The sequence below is a fragment of the Zingiber officinale genome, chromosome 7B (assembly GCF_018446385.1).
Source record: "Zingiber officinale cultivar Zhangliang chromosome 7B, Zo_v1.1, whole genome shotgun sequence".
Classification (NCBI taxonomy): domain Eukaryota; kingdom Viridiplantae; phylum Streptophyta; class Magnoliopsida; order Zingiberales; family Zingiberaceae; genus Zingiber; species Zingiber officinale.
In genome coordinates this window covers 16,014,678-16,035,610 of record NC_055999.1, presented here as the reverse complement: position 1 = coordinate 16,035,610, position 20,933 = coordinate 16,014,678, and the positions used below count along the sequence as shown (strand labels likewise).

Below are 20,933 nucleotides of genomic sequence, written 5' to 3'. Positions count from 1 at the left end.
GTTATAAATATTGAATAATTTTTAGAAAACATTTAAATTTAATTTAATAATAAATTCTTAACTTTTGTTAGATTTACATGATACCAAATATTAAATTATTGTTTTCTTATTTTTCACAGAAGTTGTTACGTGTAGCGCTGTGAATGAGACCCATCACAGGACACATCGCATGCATGCAGCTCGCCACGCCGACGCCGACGCCGACGACTGCAACCACCCCCTCCGCCGCTCTGCCTTTAATTATCACCAAACGCCCGCAGTTTGTTTTTACTGATCCATCAATTTCGCATCCTGCAGTGGCGAACCACAATTATCATCGCTATGGCTGATGGATGCGGTATGCCGCCGGGGAAGCCGATGTCAGCCGAGAAGACGGTGATCGACAAGGGCGCGGAGATGCTGCAGTCGTTGAAGCCCGTGAAGCACTTCAAGCAGCAATTCTGCAGCTTCGCCCTCTTCTCCCACGATCCCATCCGCCAGATCGAGACCCACCACTTCTGCTCCCGCCTCAACCACGACTTCCACCAGTGCGCCGTCTACAACTCCGACTCCACCTCCGCCCAACTCATCGGTAATCAAATCGATTACGAGCAATTAGACATTAACCGATTGGATTAGCTAATTCACGGTCGCAGGTGTTGAGTACGTGATCTCGGAGAGTCTGTTCAAGACCCTGTCGCCGGAAGAGCGGAAGCTGTGGCACTCGCACGCGCACGAGGTGAAAACAGGGCTCCTCGCGTGGCCGCGCGTGCCGGAGAGTCTGTGCAGGAAGGAGATCGCGGAGTTCGCGAAGACGTACGGCAAGTTCTGGTGCACGTGGCAGGTGGACCGTGGGGACCGCCTCCCGATGGGTCCCCCCGCGCTGATGGCGTCGCCGCAGGGGGTGAACTTGGGATGGGTGCGCCCTGACTTGGTGAAGAAGCGCGACGACAGGTACGGGATTTCGGCGGAGGAGCTGAGGGAGAAGAGAGCGGACATCGAGGAGCCCGACACGATCGAGGGATCGAACGCCGACTACTGGGTGAAGTGCGGGAAGGGGTTCTCGGTGGACGTGGTGGAAACGGCGATGAACCTCCGAGCGCCGTTCCCTTGATGGATCTCATCGCCGGTCTCTGAGTGTACAGGTTGAGGAAGGAGGGATCTCCTGTAATGATGCTTGAACCGATCAGTTTTAAAATAAGATCGTAGCCGCTCGTTACTGATTAACTAGTTATATATTCTTCGATGCATATTTATTTGAGCATATACTTAAATCTTGGACTTGAAGAGAATCTTCATTTCTTGATTAGTAAGTAAGATCTTGTTGTAATTTATCCAGGTGAAAAATAAAAAATAATGAATCCATTTTCAGTATATGAATATGGAGGGTAAATTGATAATACTAAAATTATAGAGACCTTGCTGAAAAATGAAGCTTTTAGGGGGCTAACTGAACTTAAATTTCCGCCAGACTGAACGGCCTCGAGTACGGAAGCGAGGGCGACGTCAATGGCGCTCCTCCGAGCCGGCGATCCTCTTCTTGTCCCTTTAAATGCCCCTTCCGATCCCTTTTTTCAATCCTCTACGAGCCTGCAATCTACGATCGAGCAATGGATGCGGGGTTCTCCCGCGGGAAGCAGCCTTCCGTCGTCGGCAGCGAAGTGATCAGTGAGCGCGGCGGCGCCGGGCCTTCTTCCTCCATTGACCCAACTCTCGGCGTCCGTCTTTTGTTCCTCGCCTGCGAGGGTAACCTCGCCGGCATGGAGGAGATGGTTGCAGCCGGCGCCGATGTCAACTACCGGGACATGAACGGCCGGACCGCCTTGCACATTGTCGCCTGCCAGGGTTCCCTCGCCGTCCTCGATTTTCTGCTGAAAAATGGCGCTTTCGTCGACGCGGAGGATCGGTGGGGTGGTACGGTGCGTCGTAGTGCTCCTCCATTTTCTTGATAGAAATTAAAGTTCCTTTTTCGGATTAGAACCTTCCTTGCTGATGGTATATGAATCTTGATTTTCTTTTCGGATGATTTAGTGACTTAGGGCCAACTCTTTAAGGGGTAATACTTCTTCCGTTCTTTTTATTTAAAGCTCTTTTGGTTTTTAAAATGGCATTTAAAAACAAGTTTGTTACAATGGGGTAAAAAGAAGAAACTAAATAGCTTCTGTTTTAAAAATTCCATTTTAAGTAACTTTATTCTTCACAATTTGAAAATAATTTACACCAATTTCCAATAATCGTCTTAAACACGAGTATAAGCAATACTTTTTTGTAACTGTATTCAGTATTCTATTCTGTATTTCACTCTTCCCTTCATTTGAATTATACATCTATTAATATCTTTTTTTGGTGAGAATTATATTTTCAAGTAGACCTGTATTGTTTTCCTTTCCTTAAAAAAATTGAGATCTTGAAATGATACATTAGGCAAAACGATATCAATTCACTTAGTGTGCACAAGAATTAATTGGAAAAAAAATTAATCAATTATTCTCAATTAATTGATTTTAATTGATTAAGTAATCTATTAATGAAGTAATGTATGCATTAATCAATCAATTGATTGATTAATTAATTAAAATACTAACTAATTGTAATTTATGCATATCTTGCAAAGGCGATTAATGGAAGATTTAATCATTCTCGTGACACCCCTATAAATAGATCCCTTCTCTTACTCAAATTCATAGAAGATTTAAGGTGTGAATTTTCCTTTTGAACTTTCTTCTTTTCCTCCCCACACTATAGTTTTTTAAGGTTTCGAGTATGCATTCAGAGTTATAATCTAAAGCTCTGCAAGAATATCTTTTTCAGCCAATTCTAGCTGGTCTTAACCCAACTTAGTTGATTTTGAATCTGGCTAAAATGAAAAGGCATTTGAGTTATCAAACTAAAGTGGGAAATTATTGAACAAATCTGCTCAAACCAATCTCTCTTGTCCAAAGATGGCCACCGGAAGACTTGTAATATTCATAAGTAAATTGATAATATATGGATATCAATAATCTTATTGTTTCAGTTAATTAAATACAATACAGTTAATTAAAGCCAATCTTCTCACTATTTCTCCTATCAGCCACTAGCAGAAGCATTACGTTGCCAAAATGATGAAGTAGTCAAGATTTTGAAGGAGTATGGTGCAAAGACACTGGTATATATCTAGAACTTTTTCATCTCTCTGGAAAATGAAAGTTGGGTGTTGCACCTTTTTTTCTCTCTCACAAACTTTGTCTTGATTTCTTTTTTTGTTTTTTTTAATGTAGATTGCTTCTATGAATGCATACATTGCTGCTATGGTTGCTGAATTTGAGATTGACCCCAGTGATATTGATTTAGAAAAAAGTGTTGACACAGCTGAGGTATAATTCACCTCACACCTGCAACTATGTAACAAGTTGGCCTTAAAATTCTCTTTGATAGTTTGATTTTTTTTTTGTTTTGTTGATTTTAGCTTAGTTGTTGCATGACAACTACTCTCATAGTTTATGCAATGTTTTGGGCCTTTTGGCAACATCTGTAGAATGCTTTGCCTAGTTAGTTATCCATTTATGCTGCTGTTGATTAATAAGATGCTACTATACTAGAGATTAATGAACCAATACAGCTTATTGGTGCTCAACCCAACTACATTATTGGTTGCATGATTTCCTTTCAACATTCGGCACTACTTAGCTTTATCCTATGTTACTTGTACTCATGTACTATTTGACATGGATATGAATCTCAATGCTTGACATTTTCTCAGAAAGTGTTTGAACGTGTTGATGCCCAAGTAGATTGGTTGCATAGAGATAAATATGGACCCATAGAAATAAGGACAAGAAAGGGTTTCAAGAATTCTATAGGAAAGATAAAGTAGACCTGATCGATCACACTTTGACTGGCAATATATTCCTCAATGGATATCACTTATGGGACTTGACTCATTCATGTGTCTAACCAAGTAGTATGATGTCAAATGCAATTTTAACATTTTGTATAATGACGCTTAAATTATTATTTTGTGTCGGAGTTTGGGTCTTCATCTGAAATGGTATTTTTTTTTTGCTACTATACTGACATTCACCTTGCTTTTGCATTTTTCAAAGTATTCCGAGATTAAATCAAATGAGTTGTAATCCTTCCGCTTGTTTACTGACAAATATAAACCAATAACAATTATAAAATCATTTGAATTAAAATTTTGAAGCAACAAGTTATAAAATTATTGCAAGCATCTCAACTAATCATCATACCTTAACAATACCACAAATGAGTGTTGTGCATCAGATGTAAACGTTAGTTTTTATAGCATGTTAGATTGACTCATAATTTTTTCAAGGTGTTTCAGAAAACAAATCTCAAGACATCTGATTTTGGATCTAACCTCGCCACACTTTATAAATATATCTCAATTAACTACTTAAAATTGAAGTTAGGTTGACACAATTGGAAATTTAAAATTGGAATAGGCATAGGTACATGATAATGAATGCATTTTAATCTGTTCAATTCTACTGTTACTCTTCTTTACTACTATTAGCTCAGATGTATACTTCCCTCCTCTTCTTTTATGGTGTTCTATTTCCTCATAATGGACACATGAAATTGAAGAATGTTATGGAAAGAGATTTTTCTTCTCTTGGCTGGTTTTGGATAGTATGTCTTAGACGGAACCAATCTTGATCAAATATACCATAAAAACTGTCAGCACAAGCAAAATAATGACATTTTTTATTGGTCAGGTCAGGTCCACAATGATACCATTCAGCCAATACCTTTGCCCAACACTTGAAATCATGTGCATAACCTTGCAGTCATTGCAACCGTGGAAATTTTTTTACAATTCATTTATGTTGTATAATATGATATGAATAGCTCTTACCAAATAACTTGCAGCTTTGTTGAAGTCAACACAGCGAGATAAATAAACCTGTTTTGAAATGATAGTGGATATCAGTTTCCGTCCAGACTTATTTTGAAATAATTGTTGTAAAATATATATTTACTCTATCAAGTTCTTCCCTGTGTCTAATGTCTTTTCAGTTAATTTTGATGGATGTCCGTTGATGTGCACAACATATATTTACTATAACTAAAATGAAACTGACTGTTTATTTGGGCTAAAAAATTTTAAATTCTTATGTTGAAAGCTATTTATTAAAATTATTTGTTTTGTTGGTTTATAAAATCCATGTTTTTCATTATTTTAACCTGTACATAACAATCCCTTTCTTCTTCATTACCAATATTTTCTTCTAGGAAAAGACTGTACCAGCAAAATGGCGTGCACTTCCTGTCATTGTTAAAAAGTTCAGTGAAGACACAATAACCGATGTTGACAAATTGTGGGTTCCTCCTCTGTTTCTGGATAATTTTGATTTATTCATGCGTTATTACTTTCTAGACTTGTACATTTGTGCTTTGGTTAGTCGTTTCAATCCAAATCCAGTCACACTTAACTTTCTAAACACTTTGGAAGAAATTTGAAAATTTGGTCAATTGGTCTAGGTCATATGTGCTTTCATGGGTTGTCTCCATCTTTTGTTCAATTTTACTAGTCTAAATCTATCTGATTTGTATATTTAATACCTTGGGCCTATAGCTTTGTTTAACTAGTCAATTCCATCCAATTTTCAAACAAAAAGAAATTACCATTTTGTTTCTGATTTGGTGTCTTTCATATCTTTTTAGAAGGGCATTTAGAGATGAAGTTGCAGTGCTTCGACAAATACGACATCCAAATATTGTCATCTTCTTCGGTGTTGTTACTCAAAGCCATCCAATGATGATTATCACAGAATATTTGCCTAAGGTTTTCTTCTAACTGTAAAATAACCTTGGTATTTAGAAGGATTTGAAGCTTCCCATGAAACATCACAGTCACTCAAATATTTCCTTCTGCTGATCCGTTCCTCCTATGTAATTCATTGGATATGTATGATAATGTAATTATTAATGTTAAATCTGTTGAAAATACAATATCAACTTATCCATTTAGAAAACTAACTCAGCTTTTCATCCTAATCACTTACCCAAAATGCTTCACTTCAAGTTAATTTTTCTCATTAATGCCTATAAGTTCCTTCATTAGCCCACAATTCCCTATGTGAGAAGACTATTTTTTGGTATTGTAATGTTTCCTATGCAAGATTTGATGTTCTTGGCAATATCCAAAATCCAACCCACAATGAAGAATCCTCTCTGGTTAGAATGGGTGCTAGAATGTTGACACCCTTGCATGATTTTGGTGTATTATATTTTTTTAAAAAAAGAGTTGGTTTACCACACTTAATTTAATGTGCATTTCAGATTATTCAGTTTTCCTCCATGTGCAGGGTGACTTGTGTGAATATCTCAGACAAAAAAAATCTATAAAACCATTATTAGCAGTTCGATTTGCACGGGATATTGCAAGGTTTGTCACCTTTTTATGCTTATTATCCTTCATTTTGCAAGGGTATTTTGGCGATGTCAATAAAGCATGCATGTTTCTAATGATGTATCCTTCATCTTACTGAACTTTTTTAGTTTTTTCTCGTTTTAAACTGAGCATAACCTAGTCCTTATTGAAAAAAAAATATCAGAGGTATGAACTACTTACATGAGCACAAACCAGAAGCTATAATCCATCGTAATCTTCAACCAGTGTAAGTTTTTGCAAATTTCATTCATTTTCTCTGTCAAACTCATGAACTTAGCCTAACATTTGCTACAGCCTTCTCTACTATCTAAATATTGTTGCACTATTTCAGAAATATTTTAAGGGATGATTCCATGCATTTGAAAGTTGCAAACTTTGGCCTCAGCAAGATGTCAAAAAGGTCCGAGACTCTAAAAGAGGAAAGACCATTTTCATCTCTAGGCATCACTTGTAAGTGCTGAAATGTTTTCTTAATCTCTTTCTCAATGTGTTAATGGAAGTTTTGTGTGCAAAAGAAAAGTACGGTCAAGTCAACTTGAACCATGAGTAATAAATTGCATTAGTTATGCAATATCTATTCAGAAATGAGATGTTTCATATATTAGATTTTGTACTTGCTATAAAGATATTTCCCATGGTTTCAAGTGATGATCAATATTATTGCCGCCAATGCTGACATGATATTGGTGGTATCAGCTGATACTCTTTGGAATTAACTCAGACAAGAAGATTCTTTCTCATTATTCATTCTTTGATTTTGTCTGTTGATCACAAGGAGTTGCAATACTAAAAAGAGAAGGAACAGAACAATGAGATGCACTAGTGGATGACATTGACCGAGACAAGCTTGTATTTCATTCTATATAGAGGAGATAAACACTAATCAAAGAGGAGATACACCAATCAAAGAACTAATAGTAGTAAAAAAAAGTGACGCCAGAGTCAGATAAGTTATTCCATATTTAGTACCTATGCCTAATCCAGTTTCAATTGTGTTAGTCTAGTTCAACACCTGGTAGTTAACTAAAATATATATATGAATATATGGAGGAATCAATTCCAATACTAGTCCCGCGACATTATTTAATGAGACTTAGAAAATTATGGGGTTAATCATGATAGGATGCTACAAGGACCAATGCTTTAATCCAACACACAATACTCATTTAATATTAGGATTTAGGAAGGTGTAATCATTAGTCTTAATGCCTGTTATTTTTTTATGCTTTGTTGCTTTAAAATTTTTAACTTCATGTGCTTCAAAATTTCTTTAGGTTTATATTTGGAGGTAAACATATTTCTATGACTCATTTGAGTTGATTTTGAAATACTTTGTTGTGTGTCAAACTTGCTAAGTATTGATATGGTACTTAAACTGGATTATTCCATTAGAAGGCCAAAACTTGGATGTGGGATGGTATTTTAAACCTTGATATTACCAAATGAATACAGGCAAAAATAAATGACAGGTCTAGTTGGTTCACAACCATTAAAGGTTGGGAAAGCACCACCTTGTTGCACCATTCTACTCTTAAAATTTTGGTTTATACTTCTTTTTCATATTGTGACTTGCTACATGCAGGCAGGTATATGGCACCGGAAATTTATTTCAATGAGGAGTACAATACAAAAGTAGATGTCTTCTCATTTTCTTTGATTTTACAAGAGGTAATTTACTCGCTTTCATTTCTTTAAGTTTAATCTATTTGAAAGTCAATATGCCCTGTAAAGTTGCTGAACCATCACCCTTTTGAGATGCAAGTACTCAAATAAACTTTTATTAAAAGTTGACACTTGATAATATAAATTTATTCCCACATACTATTTTTAACACACACAATTTATTTTGCCACTGTCTGTGAGATGGGGTCAATTATAAAACCTATAAACCAAACCAGTCATCATGCCTCATTGTTCATTCATTCAACCTATTATACAGTTCTTGTTCTTCAAAAAATCTCCTCGTTCACAAGATTGTTAATAGAGGCAGGTAACCATGTGTAGTCAAATGGTATCAGAGACACACTTGTGCTTAACTGACTTTCACCACTTGAGACTATGGGTATAATTTCTGCAATTTGAGATTATGCTCTTTAACTCACTGGTTAGTTGTATCTACAGGATGTATATTCTCAAATTGCATCAATATGTTTAATTCTTTACCATTGTTCTTTTCTAGATGATTGAAGGATGCCCTCCTTTTCCTAGCAAACAAGAATTGGAAATTCCAAAAGCCTATGCAGAAAATATGAGACCACCTTTCAGAGCATCAACAAAGTTGTATGCTTATGGATTAAGAGAGTAAGACTTGTCCTCAATTTAATATTTTTTAATCAAAGTAGTCATGGATTATTGTACTTTTGCTGATAAATTGTGACTGGTAGCATTTGTTCAGATTTTGATTGTAAAATCAGACATATCATTTAATACATTCACTTTGCTGTAGAATAATTGATAAGTTGTTCCTTCAGAGAAAAGATTTCTTACTGTCTTGTACAAGAATGAATTGTAATTTGAAGGGTTATGGTAAAAATGCATTGACGTCAGCAACAATTGGCATTGCCTTTATTTCTCTTTTCATCCATTGGGATTTTGGGAGAATCTGCTCTTGAATAATCCCATTACAATAACTGATATTTCCACATAATGTGTTAGCTTTACTGCTATTGGTTTCCTCATTTATGGTTATAATAAAACTAAAAAAACCTTGGTTATGTTCTTATTTAATTTAAACTATATTATGAATTATATGATCTACATGATTAGGTACATTATCCAATAAAACATAAAAAGAAATGAGAGAGAGAGAGAGAGAGAGCTTGATTCCCTAGAATAAGATAGCGACGACAAACAATAACAACCAAGTCTTATCCAATTAGGTGGGGTCGACTTAACCACATAAGATAACAATCAGGAAAATTGATGGTAGTGTCTAGAACATGGTCATGGCCCATGGGTAAGTTAGAAACTTTTTTTTATGTCTAAGCTACCGGTATAGTACACAACATTTCATTCACCGGAGCTGAATTATATATTAGACATAATTTAGCTAGTAATTCAAGGAAAATCTGTAAGCTTCGTACTGATTTAATTAATGGAGAAAGTCTGTAAGCACCATTGATATGATGCAGGTTCAGTTGTGCATTGGCAATCAAGAGGGGTGACATTTCTAAGTTTGATGCATACCTCCAGAATAAATTAATCAACTATAGCAAATCATGCATTAACTTTAGTACCATAGAGGTTAGATAGTTGGCTAGCTCGAATATATTGTATGGCGATAAAGTTTTCATTAAAATGATAACTATTCTAACATTTGCTAATGTAATTGAGGCCCAATGTTTCTATACTGCTGCAACCTAAAAAAATCTTATTTAATGAGCCAGAATTGAGCAAAGATATCAAAGTTGGTGCCTTATTTGAGGAAATAGAAAGTTCAGAGGCTGATTGGAATACATTAACAAGGCAAGTGAGAGAACTTTTGCCAGGGACATGTAGTTGATCGACTCTTGCCCACAGCGGCGGATCTAGGGGGGAGAGGGGGTGTGCTTCAGCACCCCCTTGCTCCCGGAAAATTCCACCAGTATGATGCAGTCCGAGGGGCAGCGAGAAGGAAGACAAACTCTAGCTCCCTTCTTTGAGCACCCTTTTCTTTTTTTGTCTGGATCCGTCACTGCTTGCCCATCACAGTTTCAGAAACATAAGTTAGCAGTAACTTTGCACCATAGCATCTTATCCCTACAACCAATTTTCCACCACAAATTTTGCTCCCGGGTGGTTTGTTTTATAACCTAAGTCACCTTCTGTTTGTAGCTACGTACACAAGAGCAAGGAGGAATGCATTTCAACCTGTTAGTGTGCTAAGGACCTAACAATATGGTCATTGTCTATTTAGTAATCATCCATGTAGGTAATTGAAAGACGCTTGTGCCATGAGGGAACAGCAGAAGTACAGTGTTCCGCGAGAAGATCAACCCTGCTAATGAGAAAAGCCGAGCTTCCCAGAATTCACTGATTAGCATTATTAATAAGCATAAACTAGCTTGGAGAATTTGTGGAAAGAGTCTCAAAATCTCAGTAGGACTCGGTAAGGCCATCAAGTCCAGTGGATTTCTTCCTGTCAAGTAGGAGTATAGCAGATTGGTTGAGAGATTAGTGAGTCGAGTAATGAGTATTACTAATAGCATTCCATTGCAAGCCAACAATGGTTGTGTATCTGTCCCCATGATTGCAATTGAAGTGTGTTCCCATAGTTGCTAAAACTGATCTAGTTCTGACAATGATGTTCATTCACAATGGCATCAAAGAATTTGCTTTTATGGTCTCATAGTTCGTTCCATTAAGTTTGGCTCCAACATTTTCCCATCAATTATAGTGCCTTAACATACTTGAACATTCTCACTCTCACCAAAGATCAGCAAATATCATACCTTGAGAGGTTTTCTTATCCCCCATTTAGCTGAATCTGTTGAAGTCATTTGCAGAGAAAAGAGGGTCCTCAAATCTGAATGATGTTAAAGCTAGTCCTCATGACTTCTTAAAGTGATGAGCAGGCTCATATCTTACACATGGAAGCTGTGGTATCTCAAGATGAAGAGCAGATCACTTTAGATGTATTGAAGGTGTAAACATAAAGATTGGTTACTTTCCTAACAGCTCAAGCTTGGGATTGGTCATTAATAAATAAACTTCAACATGACATTAAAGTAGCAGATCACAATTGGTATACGTTGCTAAGAATATTGGTTAGTTCCAAAGGGCAAAAGATGGAATAGGTTGCATTTGGCTTTTTCTTTTAAAGATCGAGTGGGTGTGCTATGGATCAGAAAGGTGATAATGAAGATCCAGAGAAGCAAATTTCAAGTCTTTGAACACGAACTTGGGGGTAAAGCTATTGGACAAGAGGTGGCAGCTGTGATGGACCAGATCCAGTGCAAATTCCTCCCTTCTCCCTCTAGGAATGGTCAGGGTTGTCTTTGTTAAATATTTTGATTGTTCTTTTTTTTCTCATGTAGTTATCATCATTCTGCCTATTTTGTTGTTTGTCTGTTGTGTTTTGAACTCTCGTTTGTGGCCACTGGCCACAAAGAGACTGCATGAATTTGTATGTGTGCACAAAGAAAGAAATGTTAAAAGGTCACTTAATAAGTTGGTTTTCTGTAATACTATATAGAAATTCCTTCCTTTATCAGCAAGGATTGATTTGATGACATATATGACCTTTTCGTTTAGGTTAATTGAGCATTGTTGGAGGAGAAATCCTGCTGATAGGCCAACATTTAGAGAGATTATTCGACAGTTGACAGCTATAGAAGATAAACTTCACAGATTAAAAAATAAGGTGTTCATTAATTTTCTACTTTGCATATCAAGTTTCTTTTCTTTTAATTGACTTCTATATTTATTTGTTTTTCGGTTCATTTTGCACCTGTTGCACAAAGTAGAAACTAGAAACATGCTATTATTTTCTCTTCCACTTCATATTTTGGATAATAACTTTGCTATTCCCTTGAGGCTTGAGCTACCAAAATCTATTTTGTCTTTTCAATATGGAGCGTGGAGAAAATGCTAAAAATATTAGACACATCACCTTGTTCATAATTGTGCAAAAAATATTTTATCTTTTCATTCCATTCCATTATTACATATATTCCTAATCTTTGTCTCCATAATATAAGCATTTCATGCAAGCTTAAAATTACTCATTGTGGATTCGTATAGTTAGACATAGCTTTCCAAAATCCAATTTTGCTTACCATTTTAGTTTTATCATCCATATTTTTATTTGTATTTGCTGTAACTGTAGTCTTCTGCCTTTTTCCTTATCAGGTAGGACTACTGAACTGTCTTCATAAATCTATCATTTGCAAGACAGATAGTGCAAGCGATTCATCCAATGCATCCAGTAGAAATTCATCGTGAGTTCTTTTCAGTTTACTTTAGAAGGTCAGAAAAAAAAAGTGAACTACAATCCCTTTCCTGAAACCACATTTACTTGTTTTTAGATCAGCTAATTACCTAAGCTTAGCTGTGATTTCTTTGTTTCTCGAGTGACAGAACTTTACTGAGAAGCAGTTTGCCATATGATCATCTTTTCAGTCAATATATACATGTTTGAGATTAGAATCTTTTTCTGCAATTTGAAGATTTATTCTTAATCAGACTAACTCGATATCACCATATGTTGGAAATATGGATTTAGCTGGGAAATCTTTCGACTGTCACACGTGCACCAACACACACACACTTTTGCCTTTGAACAACTAAAAGAGTGCATTGGAGATAATTTGAGAAGCTATGGCTGATACTTTGCTAGGTCATGGCCACCGATACAATTACAACCGTCGAAAGGCAACCAATATTTTATTGTCCAACCAACAGGGATCTAGTAAATAAAGGGTAATGTACTATCTTCAAAAGTAAACAATATCTCAAACAATTATTGATAATTATATCTTTATGGTTCCACTTAAAGTGCCAAGTTTATAGCAGAAATAGGACCATAACTCCTCTAGCATCAATAATCTAACAGGATTCATACTCGTACAAGGTGACTGATGTCCATAGGGTATGCATCAGAAGGTGATCCAGCTTTATAAGATCTCCTTCCAACGATGACATTCCCAGCTTCCGTTGGATGGAAGGCATCAAAGAACAAGTACTCCTTCCTGTTTGAGCATGGTGATTGGTAAGGCAGACATGTAATCTGCCCATTGTTCCTCCCCACCCCACAACAGCCCCTGTTCGTAACAGTCAAACCTGAAACAGCAGATTTATCCCAATTAGACTAAGTAAAAAACTTTAAGTAATCTTGTTTGTTCATTATATAGGACCTACCGTAAGATCCAGCATTTTTGATAATGTCCTCAAAGATTCCATAGCCATTGATATAGATGAAATGTGCTCCGTCCATGGTGTTGAATTGGTCCACCAAGTTGATCAGCTTCCCATTGAAGATTTTGATGGCGCTGTTGATCTCCTCGACGCAGGTGACTCCATTGGGGCTGTGCTGAGCCAGCTCGTTGGGGGAGCACCCGACCTGGCCAACTCCTATCAACGCCACCTTTCTCGCTCCATAGTTGTACAGAGTCTGAAAGCACACGACAAGAATTTTAATGATCAGCGTGTGGCAATTGTAAACATAATTAGTCAGGTAATTAACTGAGGGGGGATTAGTCAGGTAGATGCATAGTTGACATTCAACCCCAACATAATCTTGGCTGCTAAAGGAGACTGATTTATACTGACCCTTAGCTGTTGAGAATACTGTTGGATGAGCTGATCGGCAAATTGCTCAGGAGTGTACTGCTGGCCGGTGTTGTAGAAGGCCGGCATGAAGTAGTTGTTGAGGTAGTCATTGCTTCCCATGCCAACGGAGAAGATGCACTTGCTCAGGTAATTGGCTGCAGAGTCCTCGTCTCCCAGAATGCTCACCATTTCCTGCACTGCTGATTGGTAGTTCTGCAATTGCCCACCAAATGGTATTCTGCCACCCTGCAAACACCAAATGTTGACCGCATGAATCTCAAGGTTTAGGTTGGTAGAATTAGAGGTTTGGGGTTCGAGGTTTTGTTTATCATAGTTTATTAGAGTCGAAGACGTGTTTAATGGTGTACCAGTTGCCGGCCGGTTTCTTCTCTGATTCCAGCAGCCGCGGAAGCGAAATTGGCGCCGGAGAGGAGCGCTCGGCCTCTTGTGGTTGCGTAGGGCGGTATTAAGTCGTTAAATCCCAGAAGTCGAGCTGCTCGGTCGAGGTTTTGATCAGAAACATCATAAACTTCTTGTTTAGAATTTTTTTTTATCTACTATCTAACTATTTAACATGGAAACAGAACGATGAAATGGCGACAACAGATTGAAGAATTAATAATTTACACACACACACACAAAGTGAAAATCAGTACCGATAACGTCGACGGTGGTCAAGCCATTGGTGAACCGTCCGCTTGGACCATCGAAGTCGATGCCGTATGGCGGGTAGTTGGCGACCGCCAGCGACCCCATATCGTTGTTATTGCCATTGTCGACGAGCGAGTCGCCGAAGATGAAGTAGCACGGCACTTGCGGGTCTGCCTTCGCCGGCAACTCCAAGACCAACAGCAACACCGCCACTGCCACCGCCACCGCCATTGGTGCTTTGCCCGTCAGCTCGCCCGCGTGTGCCATTGCTGGGGCAGTTGGCTGAGCAGGTGAAATGAAAGGGTGGAATAAATAGGGGGAAGGAGGAGAAGATGGTGGGGGATCCGGCACATTAAAGTGCTGGCGAGGTTAACGTGGATGGCGTCATTGCCCTACTCTCACATACCAGTGCAGTCACTGCATGCTGCCTGTTTCAGTGTGAGGTAGGAATGCGCTGCCGCGCTGGTGGTTTAATGATGGTTTGTTGATATAAAATAGCATGGTTATATCTTTGGTTTCAGAGAGCAACTGGTAATTTGAATGAAAATATGCCATCTTCTATCACATTGTGGATTTAATAGGGTTCCTGTTCAATCTGCGAGGAAATAAGTTCTAGTGAAGGAGATGTGAAACTACGGTTTGCAGCTTTTACGCTAAAATTTAATCGGTTCCAGAAAAAGTGCTTCTATAGTTTTTCAGAATCCATATTGGAGTTTTGCTTTGGTCTTCTAGATACATTTTGCTGGCTAAGTTATAGTCGTTTTGTTCCTTGTGAATTAAATGGAAGTTGAATCATCTATAATTGCCCTTGTCGCTGAGTTCATGTGTCTTTTATAGTTCTTTTTCTTCAGTCATCAGGTTTTGGTAGATGATCTTGTTCACAGGCTGATGGTTAATCTAGAACAAGGGAGCTGGCATATCGGACTCTAAGAGGATAACTTAATCATGGATTAAGGTACATGTTGCTTTTAGTCGTTCTACTCCATCCAACGATCAATTTGCAAATAAGATTCTTGTTTATAAATTAATAGTGTTTTACCCCATATAATTGATTGCACATTATGATTATATTTAACAAACAAATATTTTAGAATTTTGTATCCGCGTCGAATTGTTTGAAGGGTAATAAATAAGGGGGTGGGGTGCTATCCCTTCTAACCCTGCCACATTGCCTTCCCAATTTATGAGGGAAGGAATTGGGGATTGGTCATCAATGGTGAGGTCCCTAGCAAACTTTTAACTCTTCGGCAAAATTGAAGAGACTGATGTTTGATTATTGTCAAATGGGCACCGTATAATTTATTGAATAGTAAATAATTTTCTTGAGTTAGTTGAATCATCTCAATCTTCTGCCTAATATTAGTGCTAGTGAAGTGAAATTATTGATTGTGCTTGCTAACAGCATGCAACCTTAAAAGCTCAACTGTACATTATTTACTACAACCATCAATTAGATCACTCGTCTGTCAAAGTTTGAAGGTTTCTTTCCAGCACAGAATTAATTTTGTTTTCACGTATGATATTTAAGATGGAACATAAATACATTGCGTGTTAGTTTAGATAGTAAGGATTGATTTATGATCAAATTCATTGTGTAAAATATTAATTTTTAGGGAGTTATGATTAAGGAATAATTATTCTTCAATATTATAGCCATACATCTTTAAACATAAACCGATAGTTTTAAAAAAACTGTGATAAAAAAAGATGTTCTTTCTAAAAATCTACAGAGGCATTTACGAATTTACATTCTAATTTAAAATGACAATCATTGTTGTATTTTATGAATAATTAACACTCCATTGAATAGCTGTATTGTACATCTTTGATAATTTTAGTCATGTTTAATTGTTCTCAAATGGATCCATGGAATAACAATGTGATATGAAAGATGACACTGTCAGGTTAGAATTCAGTGTATCACAAGTAGAGACGGGGCATTTTTCTTCCCAGACAAGTCTCATGAAACCCCAATTCAGATAATGCTCTCACATGAATATTACTGAAGAAGAAACAACAACAACAACCATCATAATAAAAAACTTCCTCGAACTCTGACGCTGTCTGCCACTTCTCCATCACCAAGCCACAACCCGGCCTTGGCTCGTGCCACTCCCAACGCCCACCTAATTTTAGCAGCTCTTTATGAATAAGACCAGACCAACCAACCCAACCCTCATCAATGCGTGTTGACTCCAGCAAGGAATTAAGTCATGGAATTCATTCCATCTCCCCGACTGTCACAACAACTGCGTCAGTGGCACAAACCAAATCCCAGCTGCTGTATTCAATTCATCATTAGGGAAAGAGAAGCAGATGGGTTGTATACCACATTAATAAGTGATCTGATGAAGGAAACACAAATGTAGATAGAGAGAAGACCATCAAGGTGTTGTTGTAATGCATTTAGTTGAAATAATGGAAGTAGTAATTGCTACATCAAGGAAAGTTCAGATACAACTTCCAGAATATCTAGTTAGAGAGTTAATAGTTAGCATTAAGTGGCTCGTGAATGCCCTCCAATTCATAATGATGGTAGGCTTCTCATTTCATAATATGGAACAGATAGAGTAAATGTGAAGTGGCAAGTGACAAGGAAGGAACGAGTATGATAATTAACTTGAAATGATGCATACATGGCATGATATCTACATGTTAATGTTTATTTCTAAGTTTTCGCTGTTACCCTCTTTTTTTAATCTAAGGATAGGGTCATACTTGTATGATCTTATTAACAAAATATGATAAATGTAGTGAGCTTTCTTCTACTTTAAATAAGAGACAACAAAGCTGATTCCCACCAAATTAAAATTGATGTTGGCCAGAATTAGGAAGGTTTTTAATGAAGTGAACGAATCATTGGCCCAGCTGAAAGAATTATGAATGAAGTGGAGCTTCATAACTAGTCAATATCTCTTTTGATGAGTTGAAAGTGCCCATTGCTCGAGTAAAGCTTCTCAGAAAATGGGCCTATGAATCTTATTCTCCATTAAGCCATCTCACTAGGGTATGAGCTTCTTAGAAGTGAGCTTATGGATATTCCACATCAAACCCTCTCACCAGAGCAAAGCTTCTCAGAAATGGGACAGTGGATCTTATTCTTCCTTAGACCCTATTAAGAGAGAAAAGTTTCTTGGAAGGGTGGCACGTAGACTAGAGCATTTGCTCCCTCCACTTTAAGGGAATTACCTACAAACTCTTTAGGAAGCTAGAGATTTTCCTCCCTTTTGTTGGCATGGCTACCATCCCAGAATTGATACCAAGTTTTGCATATGGAACTGAGCTAGTCAAAGGAATACTAGTCACAATAAAATAGCCCCAACATGTGGTTTTATGTGATTCATATAGTCAAACTAAGGAAAATTAGGACAATTAGGTTTCAGAACTTCTGAGAATTGGAATTTGTCTACTTTTATTTTCCTTTGGGAACACAGTACACAGTAGAGTCCTGATTGCTCACAAGCGAAGAAATGCAACAAAATAAAGCAACTTGGAAGTCTGAAGCTGAAATAAAGAACATTGTTTTAAAAAGTCAAAAGATTCGAATTGTTTAGGTTGATGAGCTTGTGCAATGAGAGACTGCAATATGGAATATAATTTTAAAATTGCTTCAAAGTACTAGTTAAGTAACACTAGAGATGCTAAAATTGCTTTGAAGAGTTTCAAGATACAAACTAAATAATAAATTACTTTTACATAATACACTTTAGTTCCGAGTAAAAAAATTCAATACACTTTTAAAACGTATTATCAAAACCACCCTATATCATCGGACTTAATATGAACACAGTGAGAGATTAAAAGGGCCACACAGAGAATATGGGGGACTGCATCGTGTTAAGCAAACTGATATCTTTCCAATTCACAATTAGAAGCTTGAATTCAATTTCTACAGCATTCAACAACAATAATCTGTCATGCTCTCATCCTCATCTTCCTATTCCTCCACTTCCTGTACTAATCATGAATTGAAAATTGTATATGTATGTTACCGAAACATGAGCTTCAATTTTACAAGTTTGAAGAGGTTGTCCAGCTGTACTCGCCTCGTTGCGCCTAGGCGCAGCCAAGTGCTTCTTTGCCTTAAGTGTGGGCTTTGTGATAGGCAACAGGCATGTCTTGAGTCGCTTGGTCTTGAAGAAATCGATGAAGATTCAGTTATACAAATCTGAAACATGTGGTGATGATGATAATGATATTATTGAGGAAAATGACGAAAATTTTGATGATTTAGATATATAGTTTTTTTTTAAATTTTGAATTGTGTGTAACATATTTATTTACAAGTGAATTTTATATTTATATTATTTTTTAATATTTTACCAACTATAGTTTTGTTAGTGAAATATTTTACATAAAAATTTATACCAGGCCACTTTACTTTGATAAGGCGTGCGCCTCATCTTGCGCACTACACCTCGGACCTCATAGCACCTCTGTGCTTTTAGGCGCATTACGCCTTAAATAACTTGATCTTTCTAAATGAACTCAGAAAACTCCAACTTTTCCATTATCTCATGGTTCTTGAAAGTAACATTTTGTCTAAAAGTCACTGCTTTTCTGTCTGCTTTATGGCCTCATTTTGTTCTGGAAAGATATGTTTTTCTCCCTTTATCCATTTTGTTTTTGCCCAAACATTGGGTGGAAAAAGATGAGCCAATTACATCTGACTTAAATTTTATAGAAAAAAGGAATATTTGTATACTTATGTCTTCAGTATAATTGTATTATTTGAATTTTTGAAACATAGAAAATAATAACATAATTATTCTATCCACCCACAAATTCATCCAAAGGGATGACTAGAAAGCTGAAAATTGGTACATTGATTTTTTTTCTCTCTTTCTTTTTCATTGTCTGCACCTTCTTATTCATTCTTATAACCAAAAAGAAAATATCCCTTTATCTTGATCCCACAAAAGATCTAGCAGGTAGCTCATCAAAAAGCTGATAATTTGAGTCCTTTTTATACTATCGAAGAAGATAGAGAAGGCTGACAAATTGAGTAATTTTATAGTATGAAAGAGCATAGAGAGAACAGGCAAGGCTTCTTATCCACTCCACTGTAATGTTTTAACTCTGACAAGAAGTTATAGTTTCAAATGCCGATTGAAATGGGTCGACATGGCTAATAGAAGTCTGGCAAAGTTTGAACTACATTCAGTAGAACTGCTAGATATTGAAAATTCCCAACTTTATAAGCAAATTGATCATAGTCATCAGTATACTATGCAGTCCTATGCAATGCCAAAACTTCTTAGCACAAATGTTTTGTGTACTCAAAGTACAACTGAAGGGAGAAGTCAAATTACTGCGCCTTGAATGTACTTGATTCTAAAGCTCTGCTTCACTCAAATTGGAGGAGGAGGAGAACAGAAGATCCTTGGCTATTCGAAGTAAGCCTTCGAGATCTGCAGCACCAATTTCCAAACAATCCTTCAGAAGCTCCCCCTCCGCAGCCTCCTTCTGCAGTATCAAGACCATCTCCCTCAATGGCCCCTGAAAAAGTATAAAATCCAAAGCTTTATCAAAGTGTCAAACCCTATCCAATACAAATCAGCCCTAACGAGAGCATACTGATCTGGAGAAGGTTCGAAGTAGGCTTTTGAACAAAGGGTCAGCAAGTCCGACGAGCTCCCGATAATTGCGAAGCGCCCACCTCGCCCTCTCGGCTCCAGACTCAATCCTGCTCGCCTCTGCCAGAGCCTCCATCAGCCGTGCAGCGGCGCGGGAGACCTCAGCCGTCGGGATCCCTACGCCTCGCCAAGCGTAGTTCCAGGCGAAGTCCCATCCCAACGACCAGATACCTCCTCCAGAACCTCCTAAGAGCCGGAGTTTGTCAGCAATCCTACGAGCGCGTTCGGCGCCAGCGAGATCGCCCCGCGCGGCGCGAGCGTTAGAGACGCGGCTGAGGAGTGAATGGGAGAGGGAGACGAGCGTCCTCCACTGCCCTAGATAGAGGCCTTCGGAAACTGGAGAGGAGGGCAGGAGGATGACGAGGTGGAGGAGGGAGACGGCGAGAGGACGACACGGCGCCGCCATCGATGGACCTTGTTTACTTCCCGGGAGAAAAAGGCTTGCGGGGAAAATGTATATGTATTACTTCATAAATCTTTCCATTAATTTGAACTATTTTAAATTGTTTTGAGAATTCTTTAATTTTATTTTATTTTTCCCTTTCTTTTATCACACTTTTCTCACATTTTAGAATGTATAAATGCCGTTTTAGAATGATAAATAAATTTACAGTACAATTAGTCAAAATTGATGATTTTTAAAACAATTCAAAATCACTTATATATTTTGATTTTAAAAGTAATATTATACATTAAGTGGCATGCATTTCTCTAAATTGCAAATATAAAACTACTGTTTTTAATGAAATTTAAATTTTAATATGCATCTATGATATTAAAAAAATAAGTTTAGAGCCCGTCAAACTTAGAATTTAGATTATGCTTATATGCAGAATTTGTTGTGTGCTTGAGATGGTGCTAGACAAAGAAGATAAATAGAATAAAAAAAAAAAAAAAATCCTTTCAAGAGGTCATGTATCTGCTAAGGGACCATTTGTACAGGGTGATTATTCATGAAGTTGAAACCGACGAGAGGGACTATAATTTGTGGTTCCTGTATATTTTTAGCACTAGCAAGT

The 20,933-nt window shown here is 37.4% G+C and overlaps 4 protein-coding genes across 5 annotated transcripts; 2 read left to right on the top strand and 2 right to left on the bottom strand.

Moving 5' to 3' along the window:
- Positions 1-289: 289 nt before the first annotated feature.
- LOC122003600 (oil body-associated protein 2A-like) lies at positions 290-1,142 on the top strand. The gene is made up of 2 exons (XM_042558689.1): positions 290-571; positions 636-1,142. Exons 1-2 carry the CDS (start codon positions 322-324, stop codon positions 1,091-1,093), a joined length of 708 nt encoding a protein of 235 aa, XP_042414623.1. The 5' UTR covers positions 290-321; the 3' UTR covers positions 1,094-1,142.
- A 320-nt stretch (positions 1,143-1,462) lies between these two features.
- On the top strand, positions 1,463-19,647 carry LOC122005405 (integrin-linked protein kinase 1-like). 2 transcript variants are annotated; one of them, XM_042560438.1, is made up of 14 exons: positions 1,463-1,898; positions 3,053-3,127; positions 3,240-3,335; positions 5,218-5,303; positions 5,650-5,770; positions 6,294-6,373; positions 6,543-6,605; positions 6,711-6,829; positions 7,962-8,047; positions 8,559-8,680; positions 11,612-11,720; positions 12,209-12,297; positions 15,130-15,233; positions 19,514-19,647. In XM_042560438.1, the coding sequence occupies exons 1-13, from the start codon at positions 1,590-1,592 to the stop codon at positions 15,206-15,208; spliced, it is 1,434 nt and encodes a 477-aa protein (XP_042416372.1). In that variant the 5' UTR covers positions 1,463-1,589; the 3' UTR covers positions 15,209-15,233; positions 19,514-19,647. The 2 variants fall into 2 exon arrangements, with proteins under 2 accessions (XP_042416372.1, XP_042416371.1); XM_042560437.1 differs by lacking the exon at positions 19,514-19,647 and adding an exon at positions 19,210-19,314.
- LOC122005406 (GDSL esterase/lipase At5g45670-like) lies at positions 12,766-14,574 on the bottom strand. Its single transcript, XM_042560439.1, has 5 exons — positions 14,284-14,574; positions 13,996-14,120; positions 13,628-13,873; positions 13,217-13,469; positions 12,766-13,138 (listed from the first exon to the last, which is right to left on the bottom strand). Exons 1-5 carry the CDS (start codon positions 14,543-14,545, stop codon positions 12,915-12,917), a joined length of 1,110 nt encoding a protein of 369 aa, XP_042416373.1. The 5' UTR covers positions 14,546-14,574; the 3' UTR covers positions 12,766-12,914.
- On the bottom strand, positions 19,456-20,356 carry LOC122005408. Its single transcript, XM_042560440.1, has 2 exons — positions 19,856-20,356; positions 19,456-19,777 (listed from the first exon to the last, which is right to left on the bottom strand). Exons 1-2 carry the CDS (start codon positions 20,318-20,320, stop codon positions 19,613-19,615), a joined length of 630 nt encoding a protein of 209 aa, XP_042416374.1. The 5' UTR covers positions 20,321-20,356; the 3' UTR covers positions 19,456-19,612.
- Positions 20,357-20,933: the final 577 nt, after the last annotated feature.